The following is a 21,831-nucleotide window of genomic DNA, read 5'->3' on the forward strand; positions in this document are numbered from 1 at the left end:
TATTTTGAATGCTTCTGTTCTTGCATCAGAAGTTTTATAGGGCAGAGCTTTCCATGCCCGCTGGTGTCGGGCATGCTTGGTGGCATGAACGGACAATATGGCGAGAAGGCCAGAAATTGGTTTAACAACGGCGTGAAACCAGCTTGATGATTGTCCGCTCAGCCCGTCGATGGGGGGGGCTGCGTTCCCCACCATCGGTCGTCGGGAACCTCATTGTAATACATCTGCATATCATTATAAGGCCAGCCCCCCCCCGGGCTCATCCCCCCCACCCACCCCCCCCATCCCGCTGGATCGTCCACCACGTCGGCATGATTGCACGCCGGTGCAGAACACGTCTGGACAAGTGTGACGTGCAGAAGTCAGGACTTACCGCCAGGGCCTTGCTCACATCGCGGACATCCGAGGAGCAGAAGATGCTGGAACCCGACAGCAACAGCACACTGGAGGAATGCCCATGGCATGCTGGGTGGATTCTCATGGACATGGCTCCACTGCGAAGCAGCTCACAGAAGGTGGAAGGTCACCATTGAGGTTCTGCTCGCAATGGATGATGTTTGAGGGGCTGGAGAGTGATGTCCAACATTGTTTGAAAGAGGAAGATGTACCGGGTTGGGTTGTTGGGGGGGGTGGAGGGGGCGAGGGGGTGGTGGAAGAGGAAGGTCTAGGATAGACTGGAAGAGTAAGATGTTGGGAGGGGAGGAATGAAGGTGTCAGGATGGAGTGAGGTTGGGAGGGGGGAGGGAGTATAAGGGAGGAGGGGGTAATAGGTGATGACAGCAACTGGGGAGGTAGGTATAAGGGGGTGAAAGGTGTAAGGGAAGGAGTTCAGATGGGGGAAGAGGTGCGAAGAGGGGACGGTGTCCAGGTGGAGGAAAGGGTGCGGAGAGGGGAGAGAATCTGGGGAGAGGAAGGAGGGACCAACGCTGGAGGAAGAAGTATGGGTGGAGGAAGAAGTCAGGAAGGGGAAGGTGTAAGGCTGGAGGAAGGAGTAAGGCTGGAGGAAGAATTAAGGCTCAAGGAAAGAGTCAGGAGGGGGGAAGGACTAAGCGGGGGTGGAGTCTGGGGATGGGCAAGGGCCAAGAGGTGGGGAGTCCAGGATGGGGGAGGACTAAGCGGGGGTGGAGTCCAGGAGGGGGAAGGAGTTCCAAGGGGGGAAGGAGTTCCAAGGGGGGAAGGGGTTCCAAGTGGGGGAGGGGGTTCTGTGGGGGAAGAGGTCCAGAGGAGGGGGGAAGTCCAGTTCAACATGCAAAGGAGAACTCTGATCAGTCCATGACTGCCTCCTGGGAGTGAACTGAGGGTGGATGTGGAACAAAGGAATGGTGAGAATGACAGAGGGCAGAGTGAGGCAATAAGGCGAGGGTTCGACGGTAGCAGTAGAAGGGACAGCGAGGGTGGTTAGTGTGGACTCGGAAGCAGACCCTGGGGGTGGGAAGGAGGAAGTCGGGGAGGTAAATGTGGATGGGGGTAGGATTTCCGGGAAGGAAGGAATCATGCGCCTTCACATGGACATCCCCGAAGGAAAAGAGTTGTCGCTGGTAGGTCATGCAGTGGAGGTGGAAGGTGATACCAGAGGGGTCAACAGTAACGGCGGAAAGAAAACATGTGACTGGGGGAGGGGAAAAGGCAGCAAAGCACACAAAAAGCCAAATCACCACCATGCTGTCTAAATCAAAAGTGAAACAAGAGTCATAGTGGGCGAGTTCAGGTGTGGATGGGAGTGTGATCAGTGGGTGGGTGGAGGTGCAGGTCACTCAGATAGACAACTGAAAGCAAACACCAGCAGACTGCATTGAAAATTCTTAGGACAGTGAGGTGAGTCTGATATGGGAAGGATCCGCCTGCGTGGGAGAGCGCTTGCAAGAGGCTCCAAAAGGCTCTGCCCCACACATACTTCTCCCTCCAGAATCACTCGTTGGCCAGCTACTCCCTCTGCAGTGACAGAGGATGATGTTGAGGGAATCACAGGCAAAGGGGATTCGGAGGGAGAGGACAGTCTCTGAGATTACTGAGTGGATGACCCAGGGCGTCCAGCTGCCACTCCCCCTCCCTTTGGGTGCCTGAGAGCACCAGCCTGACTCCTTGAGGGGAACGAGCATCTGGAGGGACATCGAGGTTCGCCGTTTCCCCCTCACGTTGCCACTGCAGGAACTCACCCATGGCCCCCGTGATGAAGTGCAGGTCTGCACACATCTCCACATTCTGCTGGACCAGGGTCTCCATGATGTCCGCCATCCTCCCCCTGGACACCTTCATACCCGCACATGTGGGCACCACTTCATCAGAAAGCAGGCGGACACACTCCTCTAACTCATGTGCCACCCTGTTGAAGGCTTCCAACAGCTCTGCGTGATGTTCCCATGCCTTCTGCTGACTCTGACTCTGACTCTGACTCCCTGATGAGTTGGAAGGCCAAATCCAGAGGCTCTTCATCTGACTCGGGCCTCATAGATGCCTCCTCCCCAGCAGTCCTCTGAGTGCCAGGAAGCTTGGCTGAACCTGCCTTCTGCTGCTGTGATGACCACCAGATTGTGTACTGCTCTAGATCTAGGTCCCACCGAGATGTGTGTCTCTGTGCTGGCGGAGGGCGTGGGTCTTCTAGGCTGCTTATTTCCAGCTCTTCAATGGAGGAGGTGTCCTCTTGGCTGGAGGTGAGGGCGTGGATGGAGCTGAGGGACTGACTGGCTGAGGGCGTTGATCGCTTGGCAGAGCTCCCTGTGAACTAAAGTAAAGATAATTAGTGCATGGCAGCAGAGTCAAAAGCAAGAGAGAGAGCACTCACATTTCCGTTAAGAGAGGGATGTGGTGCAGCATCCTCACGAGGGTGTATGCCGCCAACCTCACCGTCACCGCAGGCACAGTCCACACCCTCACCAGCTGGTGTGATGGCACACTCCTCAAAGTGAGTAAAGGGCTTAACGTGGGCCACTCCACCACCAGTCTGGTACCTCTTCCTGATGATGTGAGCAGGTTTCTCCTGCATGGAAACAGATGGAGAGAGTGTGAGCGGGACACATGGCATTGTGTGAGGAGTGTGCCATCATTCTGACCGGTGCGGACATGGTCTGTGCCTGCGGTGACAGTGAGGTGACAGGATGAGGATGCGAGCTCCAGGGGATATGAGCCTGATTGGGATGCGAGGGCGTGTGTGAGAATTAGTGGTGTTGTCCCTTGAGGTGTGAGGTCCCTGTGGACGTGTGATAGATTTGTGCGTGTGTGAGTTGAGAGTGATGAGAAGAGTGACTTATCCTGGCGGAACAGATGAGACCATTCATACTATAGTGGCACTGGGTGGCTATCCTCTTTTGCAGGGCATTGGCACTGATCACTGCTGCCACTACCTCCCAAGCCAGACTGGTGATGCAGATGCCCATCCTGCAGTCAAAGAGGGGGTTGAGGACATCATGGCGGGCCTCCATGGCATTCAAAGGGTGCTCAAGGGATGCGTCACTGAAGCAGGACGCTGCAGTCTTTTTGCCTCTTGGGGCCATCCTGTCTTCCGTGCAGCAGTCATGGGCTAGAAGCACTGAGAAGTATGCGTGTGGCTGGACTTTAAATACGGTGCCCGGTGTGATGAAGCAGCGAGGTGACAGCGTGGTGGGCAAATGAGAGCCCGCCTGCCAGCAAAATGGCATGTTACCTGGGAATGCATAATTAATGTGGCGGGTTTGGGATGATACAGTGTGAGAAGCCACCATTGCGGCCGATGGGTAAAACATTGCCCACTACTGCACTTAGTGCAAATCTAGGACGATTCCACCCATATTTTGAACTTTGAATTATTGTGAAGTTATTGTGCCTTTATATTTATTTATCTGTAACAACTTCTTGTCAGTCAACATTCTTTCAGTCTTCCTTTGGTGTAAAAACTTTAAAAGGAGCTATAGTAATGTTACATATTATATAAGCAAATCAAATTCATATTAAGTTGAAGGTTGCATGTTGTAATTACAGTACATCAGCTTTTAAAGATAAATAATCAATTATCTTGTCTGTCCTCCAAGTATCTTTAATAAAACCATTGTCCCTAACTAAAGCACCTGGTTGTTACATAGCAAGGAATTGATGGAGTGTTCACCTCTGCTTATTGCTGCCGTGTTTTCAAGAAAATAAATAAAATAGTGTATAAATAGCTTAGATTGCTGTTAATACTGACTTGGGTTAAACCCTTAATAGAGTACTATCAACCCTCAAGTGGATCAGTTGTACCTTAACTGGACAAGCCACTAGCCTAACTTGGTGAGAGTCAATGTTAACCTCTACATTATTAAAATCAGCATGTTAGCCATGTTAGCTCAGGTCAGCAAGTGAAACAGAAAATCCGACCTGCTCACGCAGAGATGGTTTTTGATACAAGGAAATTACAGATTGGGGAAGGGAAAATATTTTCCTTGAACTAAATGTATGTCAATTTGGATGGCCATGGTCATGTAAAGCTGCAGATTAATCCCATTGAAAGGAACTGGTTATTCCTTATATTTAAACTTAACGGTGATTGTTTAAAACCAAATGGTTGGAGGCAAGCTGGCAGTATCGGTCTTTAACATCAAGGTAGCATTAAGCTGAGTTTGGGACCAAGAAATTTGGATCTAGCAAAACTGACTTTCAATACTGGTCACACGCCCAGTGGTTTGAATAATTCATGCACAAAGGAAGATGGATGTGGTTGTCGGAGGTCAAACATCGCAGCCCCAGACAGTCACTGCAGGGGTTCCACAGCGAAGTGTCTTTGGCCAACCATCTTTAGCTGCTTCCACTGTGACCTTCTCTCCATCATAAGTTCAGGAGTGGGACTTTTGCCGTTCACTTTAATTCACAACTCACGGACCCCGGCTTGAGGAGGGTTGACAAGCAGCAGGTAAAATTCACGAGCAGCAGATAATGACCATTTCAAAAAAATAAAAAGCCAGCCATCTCCCCCAACCTTCAATGGCACCACTTTCACTAAATTCCCCACCACCAACATCTTGGGAACAACCATTGACCAATCATAGAATCATAGGGCTGGATTTAATGGAGGCGATGGGGGGTCTCGTCAGCTGGCTTGAGAGCTGGCAGGAGCCCCATGTCATCTCCTTTAGGGAAGGCCCACTCAGGCACTTAACTGGACAAGGTGGCCCTTCCCTGGGATCAAGGACCCCAGGGGCTAAAGTCCTGCATGCCAAGAGCTGCCGGTTAATCAGAGGCCCACAGCTCTATTGAATGGCAGTGCCACCAACAAGATGGTGGCTGCCGCCAGTATTATATCCACCCAAGGCCTAGGGTCATTGCTGGATACCAGGCCTAGGCAAGTGATGGCGGGAGAAAGGTCACAGAGTGGGAGTCTCAGGGGAGGGGAGCTAGAGGGATCACAAGCCAGGGCAGAGGGGGCTCTCAGCAAGCACCCCCACCTCCTGTCCCAATGCTGGATCCATTGATCAGGCGCTGAATGCCTTTGAGTGCGGGACCTCCCCCCTCTGGGAGCCCACAAGCAACACCACATGGGTTGCTTATCATGCTGCCTGGATGTCGAGCCCCCAGATGTCCAGCACTGGATTAATAGCAGCGGCAGTGAATAAGATCCTTAAGTGGGCATTAATTGTCCAGTTAAGGATCTCAATTGATGACAGCTTGGGAAGGCTATTCATGGGTCTTCCCACCATGGACTTAATCAGGATGGAGGTGGAAAGCAGCAGGGTCCCCACCCAATACCCTTCCGCCCAATTAAACGGCCCCCACATTGAAACCTGCCATGGGGGGAGGTTATTCAATTTCGCCCATAGAGTGGTTATGGCACAGAAGGAGGCCAATCAGCCCATCATTTCCATGCTGGCAATCTGCAAGAGCAACTCACCTAGTCCTACTCCTGTGCCCCTTTCCCGTAGCCGTGCAAATTTTTTCTCTTAAGAGAATTAACAAATTTCCCTTTGAAAGCCTTGATTGAATCTGCCTGCATCACACTCTCAGGTATTGCATTCCAGATCCTAACTACTCGCTATGCAGAACCGCTTTTTTCTCATGTCGCTGTTGTTTCCTTTGTCAATCACATTAAATTTGTGTCCTAGGTAAGGGTTCTTGACCCTTCCACTAAGGGGAACAGTTTCTCCCTATTACTCTCTCCAGACCCCTCATGATTTTGAGCACTCTTTCAAATGTCCTCTTAATTTTCGGTTCTCTAAGCAGAACACTTAGAATCTTAACTGGGCCAGCCAAAAACAACACTGTGGTTACATGAGCATGACACAGGCTGGATAGTTTACAAAAAGATGCTCACAACCTGCCTCCTCAAAGCCTATCCACGTCTTCAAAGCTCAGGTCAGGCGTGTGATGGGATAGTGAGCCCATCAGCAGCAAATGTGGGACAGAAACAGTCTGTGATTGGAGGAGCTGCGAACATCAGCAGCGGTGCATTTGCTGGGGAGAAAAAGATTTTCTTTCAGATTGGAGGAAAGGGAGGAGGGGAGAGAGAGAGGGAGTGCTGAGGGCCCAGGGGAGGAAGCAAGTGTTGTGGGCCTGGGTGGAGGAAGCGAGTGTTGTGGGCCTGGGGGGAGGAAGTGATTGCCATGGGCCTGGGGGAGGAAGCGAGTGCAATGGGCCTGGGGGAGGAAGCGAGTGTTGTGGGCCTGGGGGAGGAAGCGAGTGTTGTGGGCCTGGGGGGAGGAAGCGAGTGTTGTGGGCCTGGGGGGAGGAAGTGATTGCCGTGGGCCTGGGGGAGGAAGCGAGTGTTGTGGGCCTGGGGGAGGAAGCGAGTGTTGTGGGCCTGGGGGGAGGAAGCGAGTGTTGTGGGCCTGGGGGGAGGAAGCGAGTGTTGTGGGCCTGGGGGGAGGAAGCGAGTGTTGTGGGCCTGGGGGGAGGAAGCGAGTGTTGTGGGCCTGGGGGGAGGAAGCGAGTGCCGAAGGCCTGGGGGGAGGAAGCGAGTGCCGAAGGCCTGGGGGGAGGAAGCGAGTGCCGAAGGCCTGGGGGAGGAAGCGAGTGTTGTGGGCCTGGGGGGAGGAAGCGAGTGCCATGGGCCTGGGGGAGGAAGTGATTGCCATGGGCCTGGGGGAGGAAGCGAGTGCCGAAGGCCTGGGGGAGGAAGCGAGTGGGAGGGCCTGGGACCAGAGGAAGAAAACAAGTGCAGAGGGCTCAGAGTGGAAATGAGTGCTGAGGGCCTGGGGGAGGAAGCGAGTGCCATGGGCCTGGGGGAAAAAGTGAGTGCCGAGGGCCTGGGGGAGGAAGCGAGTGTTGTGGGCCTGGGGGAGGAAGTGAGTGTTGTGGGCCTGGGGGAGGAAGTGAGTGTTGTGGGCCTGGGGGGAGGAAGTGAGTGTTGTGGGCCTGGGGGGAGGAAGTGAGTGCAAAGGTCCCAGGGAGGAAGCGAGTGGGAGGGCCTGAGACCAGAGGAAGGAAACAAGTGCAGAGGGCTCGGAGTGGAAGTGAGTGCTGAGGGCCTGGGGAGGAAGTGAGTGCCGAGGGCCTGGGGGAGGAGAGCCTGGCTGCGAGCCAGTAGAGCGAGATGCTGCAAGCCCAGGGTCAGTAAAAGCTGAGGTGGGGAGGGAGGGTTGGGAAGAGGCTGGCTGGCGTGGGTGAGAGATTGAGAGTGTGTGTGTGGGTGTGTGGGTGGGTGGGGGTGGGGTGTTCTGGGGGTGAAGTGAAAGAGAGAGTGTGAGTGCGTGTGGGAATGAGAGAGAGAGAGAGTAATTGTGTGGGAGTGAGAGTGGGTGCGTGTAGGAGTGGGAGAGTGAGTGAGTATGTGTTTGTGTGCATGTGCATGGGAGTGAGAAAGTGGGTGTGTCTGCCTTCCTCCCAGTCTCAGGTTTCTCACTCATTCTCATCACCACACACCAATAAATACTTACACCCCCTCACAAAGTGGGTGAGGGTGAGTGAGTAAATACCCAGAGACTCGAAGTGAGTCTGGCACGCACACCATGACCTTTTCACACTCTGGTCATTTTTATTAATTGCTCTTTTTTAAAACTTAACAATTTATTGATATGACATTGCTTTATTTTTGCTCAGCAAGTTGCTTCTTTTTGTAATACCTCAGCCTTTTTTTAAAATTCAGTTTAATGTGACAAACTTTTATCTTTTTGAAACTTGCTCATCAGCCTCTTGAGTGAGAGAAAAGTGGAAGTATGGCCCCCCCCCACCCCAAGTGAGAAGGTTGGACAAGCCTGATCTAGCAGACCAATGCACTTGCTCTGTACCTGAAACACTGAACTCAATATCTCACTATTCACCCATTCCATCCCCAGGGCACTGTGGCAGCAGCGCGTGTCATTATGGGATGCACTATAACAACTCACAAACGTTCCTCGACAGCACCTCCTTTTTGTTATTATCAGTGAATAGACATTCTTCTGTATTTGAAAACGCTGCACAATGTCTGAAATGTGAGAAAGCTCCAACAAAACAGAAGTGGTTATTTTATTTGTGCAGTATTTTTCCCTCTTCCCCACCCTGCCTCATCCCTGGTTTTGGCCACCCCGACACTGCTCACTTTTCACCAGCTAAAAGGTTGAGTGGATCTCTTGGCTTATGTCACTGCTGTTCTGTAACCCGCTTTGAGGAGATGTGTGAAAGAGCTTACCCCTTCTTGTGGGGTTGTACCCGGCCTCTCTGTTCAATATCTCTCCCTACTGGCATGGCCAGTAACAGGAGAGAACAGAAACCATCTGCTTCTCTACACTTACTATTTATGTCAGATTTCCAGGTCTCATCTATCAATGTTAGCACTTCTGTATTTTGCTGTGATTCTCTAGAATGGTGTTCAGCTCCAATGCCATCTGAAAAATTGGAGAAAATTGCAGAACAGCATGAAATATTTTATCAATCAGAACATTCCCTGATAGTGTCAAAATTTCTAATCTCTGTATACTTTTGGTATTTAATTCCCCTCCTCCACATACCATCAGTCTGCTGGTTACATGTTGGTAATGATTCCACTGTTCTCTTTTACACAATTTAAAATTCACCCTTCTAACAGGATAAAAGCAAAAACTTTTAATCCACCAACAAACCGAAGTTGGCAGGCTACATATGCAGTTCTTACTGACATTTAATAGTCTGTTTTTTCTGAATTTTCGTCATTTGTGCACTCTAATTCTGAATAATATTCTTTTGTCAGGTCTGGGATTTTGACAAATATTCACGACGTGATGTTCTAGGAGAAGTGCGCTTGCCGTTCAGCAACTTGGAATTCTCAAACACAGTAGCGTTCTGTGAGAAGCTACAGAAAGTCCAAAAGGTACAAATTATGTCATTATCTGGCCTCCATTACAGTAATATCTTTCATGCCCAGTGATATTTAGCAGCCATTTGTTGAGCACCACAACTTGAAAAAGAATCTTTCCCAGCGGAATATGCTGGAGAAAGCAAGCTAACGTGAAGGGAAACTGGCCTGTGCCCACAATTTGTCACACAGCTGAATTATGCCACATTAGGGTTTTGCTGAGCTGAGACCAAGGACTTTTCCAGAGGAAGAGAAAAAAATACCGGTATTATAGCTTGATTTCATACATCCAGTCTCATTGATCCCTTTTATTTGCTGTATGGGATAATTGTGCTTCCCATGACTTTGACAACATGAGGAGAGGAAATCCTCTCAGAGGTAGCAAATACATTGTGAGCTTCATGTGAATGGGATGTAGGCCTCAAGTGACCAAAAGCAACATCAGAAAGAAACATTGTAATGTAATTCAATGTGATTCTTGTCTCTGGAACTTGCAAGCTAGCAAGAGATTACTTGCAGAAGCTATACATCCAGGACTCCAGTGTTCAAAACATACCTGAAGATGCAGCCTGTGCAGATAATTGCTTAAAATTGACTGAAGGTGAACTGATTAAGGCACGTGTGTTAACAACAACAACAAGAACGCTATTTAAATGTATATGGTGCCTTTGATGTAATAATTTCAGTGCTACTATTATTTTATTTGTTTTTGTTTCCTCCAGGAGGTTGTTGGGGAAATCTTTGTGTCTCTTAAATATCTTCCAACAGCCCGGAAATTGGAAGTTACAATCCTGAAGGTGAAAACCGGCTGCCTGAGCAACAGACCAGATAGAGGTATTTAAGGCTTCAATTTTTATATTACATGGTTCTTTGGCTATTTAGGGGTGATACCTTATGATAACAGAATTTAGCAGACTTGTTTTCATTTAAATTTGTATTCAATAAACCCTTTACCACTCACGTGATCTTATCTTTACTGTTCTTCTAACACTGATGTATGTGTTTATAATGAATGTTCAAGCCTGAATCACTGAATGTTCTATTTGGACTGGAGACATTTATGCTTATGCACTGATATTTTCATTCAATGTAAAAATAAGACATGTTTTTTATGTTTGCCCAGTAAGTTCCTGATTTTGGACCATATTGTCAAGCAGAGATACACATAGAGAGCATATGATGCTCCATTAGAAGTTTGATGGCAAATCACCAGGAGTAATCTTGAACGCCATTTAGTTGCTGTATCAGATGTCATGGGATATAGTGGCATCGTGGACTATGTCTTCTATAGTGGGCATAAAGCCTCCTACTGGACTAGTAATCCACAGGCCTGGACTAATGATACACATTTACATGTCAATCCCACCATATCTGTTGGAGAATTTGAATTCAATGAATTAGATTAAAATTAAAATACATAAAAAGCTAATATCGGTAACTACAAGATTGTCCTAAAACCCCATCTGGTTTGCTAATGCCCCTTAGGGAAGGAAATCTGGTATGCTTATCCAGTCTGGTCTACATGTGACTCCAGACTCACATCAATGTGGGTAACTTTTAACTGCCCTATGAAATGGCCGAGCAAGTCAATCTGTTGTACCAACTGATTACGAAAATCTGAATGGACCACTTGACATCAATCTAGGCACCACTATCGTACACATAAAGGCACACCCAGACCCTATGAAGTCCTCCTCTCTAACCTATGGGGACATGAGCCAAAATTGGAAGAGATATCCCACATATAGTGAAGTAACAGACTAACAGTCATATACACATAATCCATACCGTTCAGCCAATGTCCCAGAGTTGGAAGCACAGGGGTATACAATCAGGAGGGAGTTACCCTGGGAGTCCTTAACACTGACTCCAGACTCCATGAAGGTAAACAATGGTCAATGAAACCTCCTGCAGATTTCACCAATTGATGGAAGCTGGTAGGTGGTATCAATACTTTTCTATGTTGCAATTCTTCAGATAATGAAGCAGCCTGTGCTTCATCCAGAAGACCTGGACAACATTCAGTCCTGAGGTGATAAATGGCAAGTAACATTTGTGCCTCACAAGTGCCAGGCAATGACCATTTACAGCAGAGAATCTAGCTATCCCCCCTTGACATTCAATGCCATTTCCATCACTGAATCCTCTACTATCAACATCCTGCTGTGTTTTTGTTTTCACTGCAATGATTGATCACAGGGCTCTGTCCTGCAAAAGTAAGTTGACCATTACATTGATCAGCATTGTGTAAGTGTTGAGATGCATTAAAATACCTTTCCCATTGGAAACAAAAGTACCACTATGCATTCAAAACTGAAGAAAACACTGCTTGGAATCTCCAGTATAATAATCTGAAGTGATTTAAACTTTCACAGCTTTATTAAATTGAAGAAAATGCCTTCAGCAGCTCTCACTTAGAGAAAAAAAGGACATCTGTTGTAGCTTAGAAGAAAAAAGGGCATCTGGTTTTCAGTTTCAATAAGCTGCATAGTTTGCATTTCCCAGGATTTGCTATTACAGCTGAGCCTATTATGAATTTTTGGCTGAGTTTCTAAAGCTGTTGAACCACTTATCTCAGCAGGGGGCTGTGTTCACAGTTTGATTGAAGGTCTTAAGAAGTTGTTAACGGATTATCTGTCTTAGATGTGTTTAGTCAATATGTGTTTGTTTTTACAACAGATTGACCATTTGAGGGGATTTTTTTGAATGACTTTTATGAATGAGAGTTTTTTCAGTATGCAAAATGACATCTCTATTAAATTGTTAGAAGTTCTGTTTTTAATGCTCATTTCAAAGACGCCATGAGGTCTGCTCATAGTGAATACTGGGGTGAGTGGCTATGGAGAATACATGGGGGCATGGACGGGGAATGGGGTGTATAAGGACACATGGAGGGGGGCAGGGACAGTATGAGGGAGCATGGAGGAGGCATGGAGAGTATGGGGGATATGAAGGAGGCATGGGGTATGAAGGGGTTTGGAGGAAGCATAGGTGGTATGAGGAGGCATGGAGGGCATGTGGGGTGGGTGAGGGTTGAAGGTTTGAGGGCCTGACATTCACCATTACAACTGGGCCAATGTCTCAGTAAACGGAGGCGGGAATTCCAGCCTGTCATCTGGCCATCCGCTCACTTCCTTTGTCACCTCAGGTCAGCCTCCTCCAGATTTCATCCCACCACTGCCTTCCCAGATTGAAAATATTTTTAAAGGAGATGGGTCTGCTCGGTCAGGGAGTTTCCTGGCTCAACCTTACCACTTCTTCCATGAACATCCAGCTCTAAAATCTTAGATCCTGTTGGATGATCTAAGTCATATTTTTTCAAATGGATGAGTTCAGATAGGGTAGTGTAGTTTCGTGGTTATGGCACTGGACTAAAAAACCAGAGGCTGTGCGTTCAAAGTTGTGAAATTAAATTCAATGAATCTGATCATTTGCAAGCCAATTTAAATTTAAAAACCAAGTGGTTCTGTAACATCCTTCAAGGAAGAGAATCAACCCTTCCCTGGTCTGGCCTACATGTTATCTCAGTTTCACACCACATAGCTGACTCTTAATGTTTCATGGTAATTAGGGATGGGCATTAAATATTGCCTGTCAGTGTCGGCCACACCCCAATGACAAATAAAAGAAAACCTGTTTCATCGCTATTTATCTAGTGATGTATGTGTGTGATTGACTTAAAGAATAACTGGAACATGTGACAGGTATTGTAGCATAATAGTATTAGGCTTATAGCAATTTAGTGTGGCATGACAAATATAATAGTGTACTTTGAATTTGACAATCTATGATAATAGAATTCAATTGTAACATGGAAACATACAGCACAGAAGGAAGCCATTCAGCCCATCATGCCTGTGTTGGTTCTTTGAAAGAGACATCTAATTTGTTCCATGTTCCTGCTCTTTGCTCAAAGCCCTGAAAATTTTTCAGTTTTAAGTATTTATCCAATTCCTCCTTGGAAGATACTTTCGAGTCAGCTTCCTACATCCTTTCGGACAGTACATTCCAGTGTATGCAATAGTGGTACAAACAAGCAAAGGCTAAGTTGTTGTACATCAGTGAAATGCCCCACATATATTGGAGCTGATTCCTGTACATCTGAAAATAAATTAGAACAGGCCAATACTCATCCTTTGCCTCCCCTCTCAATTCAAAAAAAAAAATCAATCAGGGAAGAGTGAAGGCAACAAAGCTTCACCAACTCACTACATTAAAAAAATGCCTCATCTCCTCTCTGGTTCTTTCGGCAAATGCCTTAAATCTGTGTCCTTTACTTACCAACCTATCTGCCAAAGGAATGTTTCTCCTTATTTACCCTATCAAAACCCTTCATAATTTTGTGCATCTCTATTAAATCTCCCCTAACTTCCTCTGGTCTAAGGTGAACAATCTCAGCTCCTCTAGTCTCGCCAGAGTCCCTCATGCCCCTCTGACTTCCGGGTAGCCGTTTTTAAAGATTGCAATTGCAGAGCTGGGAATTCTCCAGATTGTGCACCCGACCCAGGAGTGAAAATCTGAGCCCAGGAGTCTACAAAGGGATTTAGCTGGATTAAGTGAGTGGGCAAAAAATTTGGCACATGGAGTATAATGTGGGGAAATGTGAATTGTCCACTTTGGTGGGAAGAATAGAAGAATAGAAAAGCAGTATATTATTTAAATGGAGAGAGACTGCAGAGCTCTTCAGTCCAGGAGGATCTGGGTGTCCTGGCACATAAATCACAAAAAGTTATTATGCAGGTACAGCAAGTGATTAGGAAGGCAAATGGAATGTTGCTGCTTATTGCGAGAGGAATCGAATATAAAAATAGGGAAGTGTTGCTACAACAGTACAGAGCCTTGGTGAGACCACGCCTAGAGTACTCAGTACATTTTTGGTCTTCTTACTTAAGAAAGGATGTAGTTGCATCAGAAGCAGTTCAGAGAAAATTCACTGGGATGAAAGGGTTATCTTATGAGGAAAAGTTGAGCAGGTTGGACCTATACCCATTTGAATTTAGAAGGAGAGATAATCTTATTGAAACAGGTAAGGTCCTGAGGGGACATCACAGGGTGGATGTTCAGAGGATGTTTCCCCTTGTGGAGGGAGTCTAGAACTAGGGGTCAGAGTTTAAAACTTAGGAGATTCCCATTTCAGACAGGTGAGGAGAAATTTTTCTTCTCAGAGGGATTCTCTTCCCCAGAGAGCAATAGAGGCGGGGTAATATAGTGAAGGCTGAGTTAGATAGATTCTTGATCGACAAGGGAGTCAATGGTTATGGGGGGTGCAGATGGTTAAGTGGAGTTGAGGCCACAGTCAGATGAGCCATGATCTTATCAAATGGTGGAGCAGGCCCAATGAACTGCATGGCCTTATCCTGCTCCTAAATCTTGTGTTCTTAGAAAATAATGGGCAGAATTTCACCCTCGTCAGGCAGGCTGAGTGGGGGCAGGCGGGTGGCGGTCAGGAAGCCAACCACCACCCGCAATTGGGACCAGACCGCAATATCTTGCTGGCAGGCCAATTAAGGCCCGCCCAGCGTGAAATGCTGGCAGCAGCACTCAGCATTGCTTGTGTAGGGGGGGGCATGAGGGCGAGAGCGTAAGTTCTCGCATGCACGCTGGAAAAGCTCCCTGAGGCAACTCTGTGAGGTGAAGAGTTTTGAAAATTTAAAATAAAGGTTTTAAAAATGTTATAAAACATGTCCCCTCATGTTACTCTGTCACATGGGCAGGGACATATTATTAATGATAAGTTAAATTTTTATTTTATTCTTATTTGCTGTTGGAAACCTCGTCCCACCCATGGATGAGTGAAAAATTTCTTTCAATTATAACTTTAATGGCCTTAATAGGCCTTTTAATTGTCGGCGGGCATGCTGCTGACTCCCACGCATGCCTGCCGACCGAAATATCGCACGAGTGTGCAATGATGTCGGGACATTCGCCCAATGTCATCGCGCGTAATTTTACGCTTGGTCGAGTTGGGCGCATGCCTGCCTGATGAGCATTATATTCTGACCTATGTGTATTTATAATTATGTGAAAAACAGACCGAAGGCCCGATTGCCTGATTTTCTGATCTTTGTTCACATGATTTACACAAACACAACTGGCGAAGCAGATTGGGAATTTTACCATATTAATTCAAGGACTAAGAGATAAAAATTCCTCCCATTCATCCTTGACAGATGAAACATTAGTCCAAGGCAATGGAAAAATAATAAATTGACAGACAATAAAATACTAATGGAGAAAAGGAAGTAAAACTTGCAAGGGAACAGATCAGACAATAGAAACCTGTGAAGGCAGAATTGAATGTTGCTTCATCTCAAAATCTGAGGAGGCTTATTAAACGTAATCTAAGATCAAATGCTCATAGACACAGGGCTAATTGTTCTGCCGTTTTACTATATTATTTCACTGTTCCTGTGTGAAGCAAGCTGAGAGCACTGGCACCAATGTCTGAGTGCTGATTAGAAAATGAGATCCTAGCTTAGAATCTTAGCTTAAAAAAGGGGATTCTGCTTTGTGTGAGCATGGTGGCCTCCAGAGCTAACAAAGATATAGGTATTTATCAAAGTTTAATGTTCTTCTGGGAACAGTGCAGCAATCACTCAGTTACTTATTAAAACCCTGATCAGATAAGGCAAGCAATCAGGAAGGAATAGCATTGCTGAATTACTGGATTCATACACCAAAATAATCCTTATTAATGTACACTGTCAGACCAGTAATGGCATAATTTCTGTATCTTGGGAGCCCCCTCTCAACGAAGGCAGACGTGGACGATGAAAATCATCATCGCCTCCAATGTGCCAGCTCAGCCTTCAGCCGGCTGAGGAAAAGAGTATTTGAGGGCCAGATCTCAAATCCGAAACCAAGGTTATTGCTTGCCAGAAAGCAGTGATTTCCAGGCTCCTACGTGCTTTGGAGGCTTGGACAACCTGTAGCAGGTACCTCAAAGCACTGGAGAAGTACCACCAGTGGTGCCTTTATAAGATTCTCCAAATCTGGTGGCAAGAAAGACAGTCGGACAGCAGCTTCTTCTCCCAAGTCAACTTGCCCAGCATCGAGACGCTAATCACTCAAAACCAGCTTCACGGGACGGGGCATATTGTTCATATGTCTGACACCAGACTCCCAAAGCGACTACAATACTCACAACTGGGTCGCAGCAGGAGACTCCCAGGAGGACAGTGGAAACACTTTAAAGATGTCCTCAAAGCAACTTTAAAGAGGTCAAACATCCTTTGTGTGTAACTGACCAAAATGGAGAAGGTTCATTCAGGAAGGCACCAAACACAGGGAGAAACTTTGTTCAGAATGTGCAGTAACAAAGTTGTGGCATCGGAGGGCATGTGCAAACATCCAATCAGCCCGTCTATCCAAACTTTCAAGTACCACCTGCCCCACATGAGGCAGAGTCTGCAGATCGCACATTGGACTTATCTGCCATTTCAGAACTCATTGAACTGCAATGGAAGCAAGACATTCTCGATTCCAAGGGATTGCCTAAGAAAAAGAAGAAAGATATAATCACTTGTACACCCAAAGAGAAGCTAGGTTAACCAAAGTTATGTGTGTAGTAGAGGGATCTGGTACCTAAAGGGTTAACATGAGACTGAGTACAATACAGCCCACACGGTGACGTAAGAAGGCACATGACCTAGAGCTAGGGCCAGTCTAGAGATGAACAGCAATGTGTAAGGACCAGGTATAGAGTCTTCTCCATACGTACTGTAAATACGTTCATAGCTAAGTATTGTTAATAAAGATTTCCTTGTAACGAATACAAGACTGCTTCATGGTGTCCAAACTTCAAGGGCAGCAACAACAGAATATATCACGATAACAGTGGGAGGGCCCATCAATGTGTAATTCAAATTATTATCACAATTGGTTCTGCTAAGTTCATTACAGCAAAAAAACAAACCCTTCAAGAGAAAATGCGGTGATGAAAACTTTAAGCGAAGAAGTCACTTAATGAGTGTTTCTTTACTTGCCAAACTCTAAATTATAGGGAAATAATTATTGAGTTGGGGATAGGTAGCATTGGCACAGTCCTGGGTCATGTTGACCTTTATTCTTGAAATTGTGTGTTGGACCTTGAAAGAGTAAAGAAAGTAACCAGAGCAAGTAAAATAATCTAAAAAAAACACTAAAGCACATTTTTCTGAAACTTAACATCAATTAATTGCTTATCTATTCAGCCTTTGTAATAAGCCAATGAACACTAGGCATGAGAAAGTTAATGATTGCAAACAGATTCTGAAAGGCAAGTAATAGAGCTGAAAGAAATAATTTTAGGGCACTAGAGGACACTGTTACTCTATGGCTATGGAAAGGCTCAACTCGCTGTGAGCAAAAATAATTTCCACAATGAAGATAATTTGAATGTTTTCACAATTGTTTAATAAAGCATTAGCCAAACAATGGAACCAAAAAGTTCACCGAGGTGCATGTTGAAAATAAGGGTTGAGAAAAGAACGCCCAAAAGCATGATTAAATCACATTGGTGACAGTGAGCAGAATGAGGAGGGAGGGCTGTGTGGAGGTTTGAACATGCAGAGAGGAGAATCAAGCAAAATATCTAGAAATCAAAACAATATGGAGAAGGCCCATTATGACCAAATTCATGCTATAGGTCTCATGTGATAAGGGCATTATGAGAGCTTATTTAGGTTCCAAATAGAAAAGGATTGTAGGCAGGTTCAAGTCCTTTTAAACCTTTATCTCTGGGGATCTATTTGCCCAAAACAACAAAAACAGCATAGAAATAAAGTGATAAAAACCCACTCAACAATTAATTATTAGTATGATAAGAATCACTTGAGGCAGGTTTGGAATAAGTTACTCAGTATCAGAGAGAGTGCATGCACAGCTTTCAGGGAGAGCCTAGTTCAGAGTGACAGTCTCTCCCAGACATGCGACTCATTATGACAATAAAATGCATTTTTAGATCTTCATTGTGGAACATGCATAACGTAAAAGTGAATCCAAGGGCTGGATTTTACGGGGCCGAATTCCCCACTCCCTCCCCTGGTCGAAATGTTGGCCGTCAGCCCGCCCACCCGATATTAAGTTGGGAGCAGCCTTGACTGTTTCAGAGTGAGACGTCCACTCCCCTCTGGGAGGATTCCTGCCCTAGTGATCTGCCAGGCAAGCAGCTTAGCTGGCAGCACTGTAGCCCTAACAGCTCCAGGTTCGAGCGGTGGCCACTGCTGGGACTACAGGCAATTCCCGAGAAGAAGACTGATGCAGTCTGGGCTTAAAAGGGAGTCTGGGATTTTGGGCAGGCCTGGCTGGCAGACCCCAGCGAGGGGGAAGTGAAGGATTTGGAGCCAGGTTTAAGAGGCTGGGGGAGGGTCAAAAAGGGAGTACGGTCTTGGTGGGAGCTACATCTGATGGAGACAGGAGACCCCTCAAAGCAGGTACAACCCCTTCCTGCCTGATAGCAGCCTGCAAATTGAAAGCTGCTGGACTACCTCTCTTGTCCCCCCTCCCCCTGCCACACATGAAACAGTGGCGGAGGCAGAATGAGGCCCTTAAGTGGCCATTAATTGACCATTTAAGGGCCTCAATAGACTTCAAGGTGGGCGGACTGCCTGAAACTTTCTCCATCCTCCGTAATATTGGAGAGTTGTCAGGATTGGGCTGGAAGGTGATGGAAAAGCCACCTGTTTTATTTTATAAGCCCCCGCCTATAAATATGCTGGTGGGAGGGCCATAAAATCCAGCCCTATGCCTCTCTTTATAATGCCAGTATCCTTTATTTCTTTTAATCCACTTTCTGAACCTGCCCTGCCACCTTCAACGATTTATGCACATATATCCATGGATCTCTGAGTTCCTGCAGCCTCTCGAGAATTGTACTCTTTACTGATATTGTCTCTCCTCAATTTTCCTACCAAAATGTATCACTTCACACATCTATGCATTAAATTCGATTTGCCATGGGTCCACTTCACTCCTTCCACAGTACTTCCAAGTTTTACATCATCTGCAAATTTTTAAACTGTGTCTGTACATCCAAATATAGGCTATTAATTTTTTTTATTCATCCATGGCACATGGGCATTTATTGCCCATCCCTAATTGCCCTTGTGCAGAGGGCATTTAAGAGTCTACCACATTGCTGCGGGTCTGGAGTCACATGTAGGCCAGACCAGGTAAGGACGGCTGATTTCCTTCCCTAAAAGGGCATTAGTGAACCAGACGGGTTTTTATGACAATCAGCAATTGTTCCATGGTCATCATCAGACTTTAAATTCCATATTTTTATTGAATTTAAATTTCACTATCTGCCGTGGTGGGATTTGAACCCCGGTCCTCAGAGCATTACCCTGGGTCTCTGGATTACTAGTCCAGTGACAATACCACTATGCCACTGCCCCCAGGGAACCCCACTGTATACCCTGCTCAAATCCAAAAAATAAGCATTCATCGCTACACTCTGTTTCCTGTCACTCAGTCAACTTCATATTCATACTGCCACTGTCCCTTTACTTCCATGGGCTTTAACTTTGCTGACAAGCCTGATATGTGGCACTTTATCAAACACCTTTTGAAGTCCATATACAACACATCAACCACATTACCCTCCCTAATCTGTTAGCTCATCAAAAAAATCAATCAAGTTAATTAAACATGATTTGCCTTTGACAAACATGGGCTTTCCTTAATTAATCTACAGTTGTACAAATGACTGTCAATTTTGTCCAGGATTATCATCTCTAAACACTTTACCACGACCAAGGTTAAACTGCCTGGCCTGTAGTTTTAGGTTTATCTTTACATGCTTTTTTGAACAAGGGCGTAACATTTGCAATTCTCCAGTCCTCTGGCACCACCCTGGTATCTAAGGAAGGTTGGAAGATTATGGCCAGTATCTCTACAATTTTCACCCTCACATCCCTCAATATCTTCGGATGCATCCCATCTGGTCCTGGTGACTTATCAACTTTATGTACAGCTAGCCTTTCTAATACCTCCCCTTTATCAATTTTGAACCCATTGAGTGGCTGGGATTTTTCTGGTCCTGGCAGCAGTGGACATCATTGCAGGTGGGAAGGGAAAATTTGGAGAGCCGTTGACATTTAACGGCTCTCCAAATTTTCCTGTCCCACCCGCAACGATATCCGCTGCTGGCAGGACTGCAAAATCCCACCCATACAGTGCAAAAGCAAGGAAGTTATGATGAATCTTTATGAAACACTGGTTCGGCCTCAACTGGAGTATTGTGTCCAATTCTTGGCACTGCACTTTCGAAAGGATGTGAAGGCTATGGACATGGTGCAGAAAAGATTTACAAGAATGGTTCCAGGGATGAGGGATTTCAGTTACATGGATAGATTGGAGAGGCTGGAGCTATTCTCCTTAGAAAAAAGAAGATTAAAAGGAGATTTGATAGACGTGTTCAAAATCATGAGTTGCCTAACAGAGTAGGTAGAAAGAAATTGTTCCCATTGACAGAAGGGTTGAGCCAGAGGACACCAGTTTAAGGTAATTGGCAAAAGAACCAATGGTGACATGCAGCGAGTGGTTAAGAAAGTGGGGTGGAGGTAGATTCTGTTGTGTGTTGGTTGTGACTGGCTAAGGAACGATTGCAGAGACATAGATGTCTGAACAATAACTGGTTTATTATATGAAATATATGAAATAACTGGTTATCATTATATGAAATAACTGGTTTATTATTATTTCATTATATATTACTACATACAGATATTTTCAGAGATTTCAAGATTCTTCACGGCTGCCTCCACCTATATGCATCTATAACTCTATACAGATATACAAGACTGCAGATGTTTACTCAGTCTAAGCCACGAGGTTTCTCCCTCTCAACTCTTGATCATGTGTCTCTCTCTTACATCATCATGTGGGCTGTACTGTTTCTCCAGTGTCACACATGAACCCTTTCAGCCCTGAACACCATAATACTGCAGATTCAGTTGTGGATTTCAAAGGGAATTGGATAAGAATCTGAAGAGAAAAAATCTGCAAGGCTACAGGGAACAGATGGGACAGTGGGACTAACTGAGCTGCACTTGCAGAGAGCTGGCACAGATGCAATGGGCTTAATGGCCTCCTTCTGTACTGTAACGTTTCTATGATTCTGAAGTAGTGCTAAAGATGTAATCCAGAACTAGCTGCAACCTCACCAAGCTGTTCCAGTATAGCTTCTACCCAACAAAGTGGAAAATTGCCCAAGTATGTCCTATCCGCAAAAAGCAGGACATAGCCAATACAACCAACAAACTTCTCATTAGTCTACTCTCAATCATCAGCAAAGTGATGGAAGGTGTAAGAGCAGTGCTATCAAGTAGCAGGTACTCAGCAATAACCAACTCACTGGTTTGCTCAATTTGGGTTCGGCCAGGGCTACTCAGCTCCAGACCTTATCACAGCCTTGGTCCAAATATGGACAGAAGAGCTGGATTCCAGAGGTGAGGTGTAAGTGAGTGCCTTTGACATTAAGGCAGCATTTGACTGAGTATAACAGTCCTAGTAAACAAATTGAAGTCAATGGAAATCAGGGAAAATTCTCCACTGGCTGGAGTAATACCTATCACGAAGGAAATTGGTTTTGATTGTTGAAGGCTAATCATCTCAGCCTGAGGACACTGTTGTGATATTATCCCCATAGAAACATTAAC

The 21,831-nt window shown here is 46.0% G+C and overlaps 1 protein-coding gene across 1 annotated transcript in view; it reads left to right on the forward strand.

Moving 5' to 3' along the window:
* The window catches only part of syt19 (synaptotagmin XIX), a 76,081-nt gene that overhangs the window by 36,878 nt on the left and 17,372 nt on the right, over positions 1-21,831 (forward strand). The window contains exons 6-7 of the mRNA XM_078549150.1: positions 9,086-9,205; positions 9,913-10,024. Of these exons, the coding sequence (XP_078405276.1) occupies positions 9,086-9,205; positions 9,913-10,024 (232 nt within the window). The remainder of the gene's footprint in view (positions 1-9,085; positions 9,206-9,912; positions 10,025-21,831) is intronic.

The sequence above is a fragment of the Cetorhinus maximus genome, chromosome 9 (genome assembly GCF_964194155.1).
Source record: "Cetorhinus maximus chromosome 9, sCetMax3.hap1.1, whole genome shotgun sequence".
In the NCBI taxonomy this organism is placed as follows: domain Eukaryota; kingdom Metazoa; phylum Chordata; class Chondrichthyes; order Lamniformes; family Cetorhinidae; genus Cetorhinus; species Cetorhinus maximus.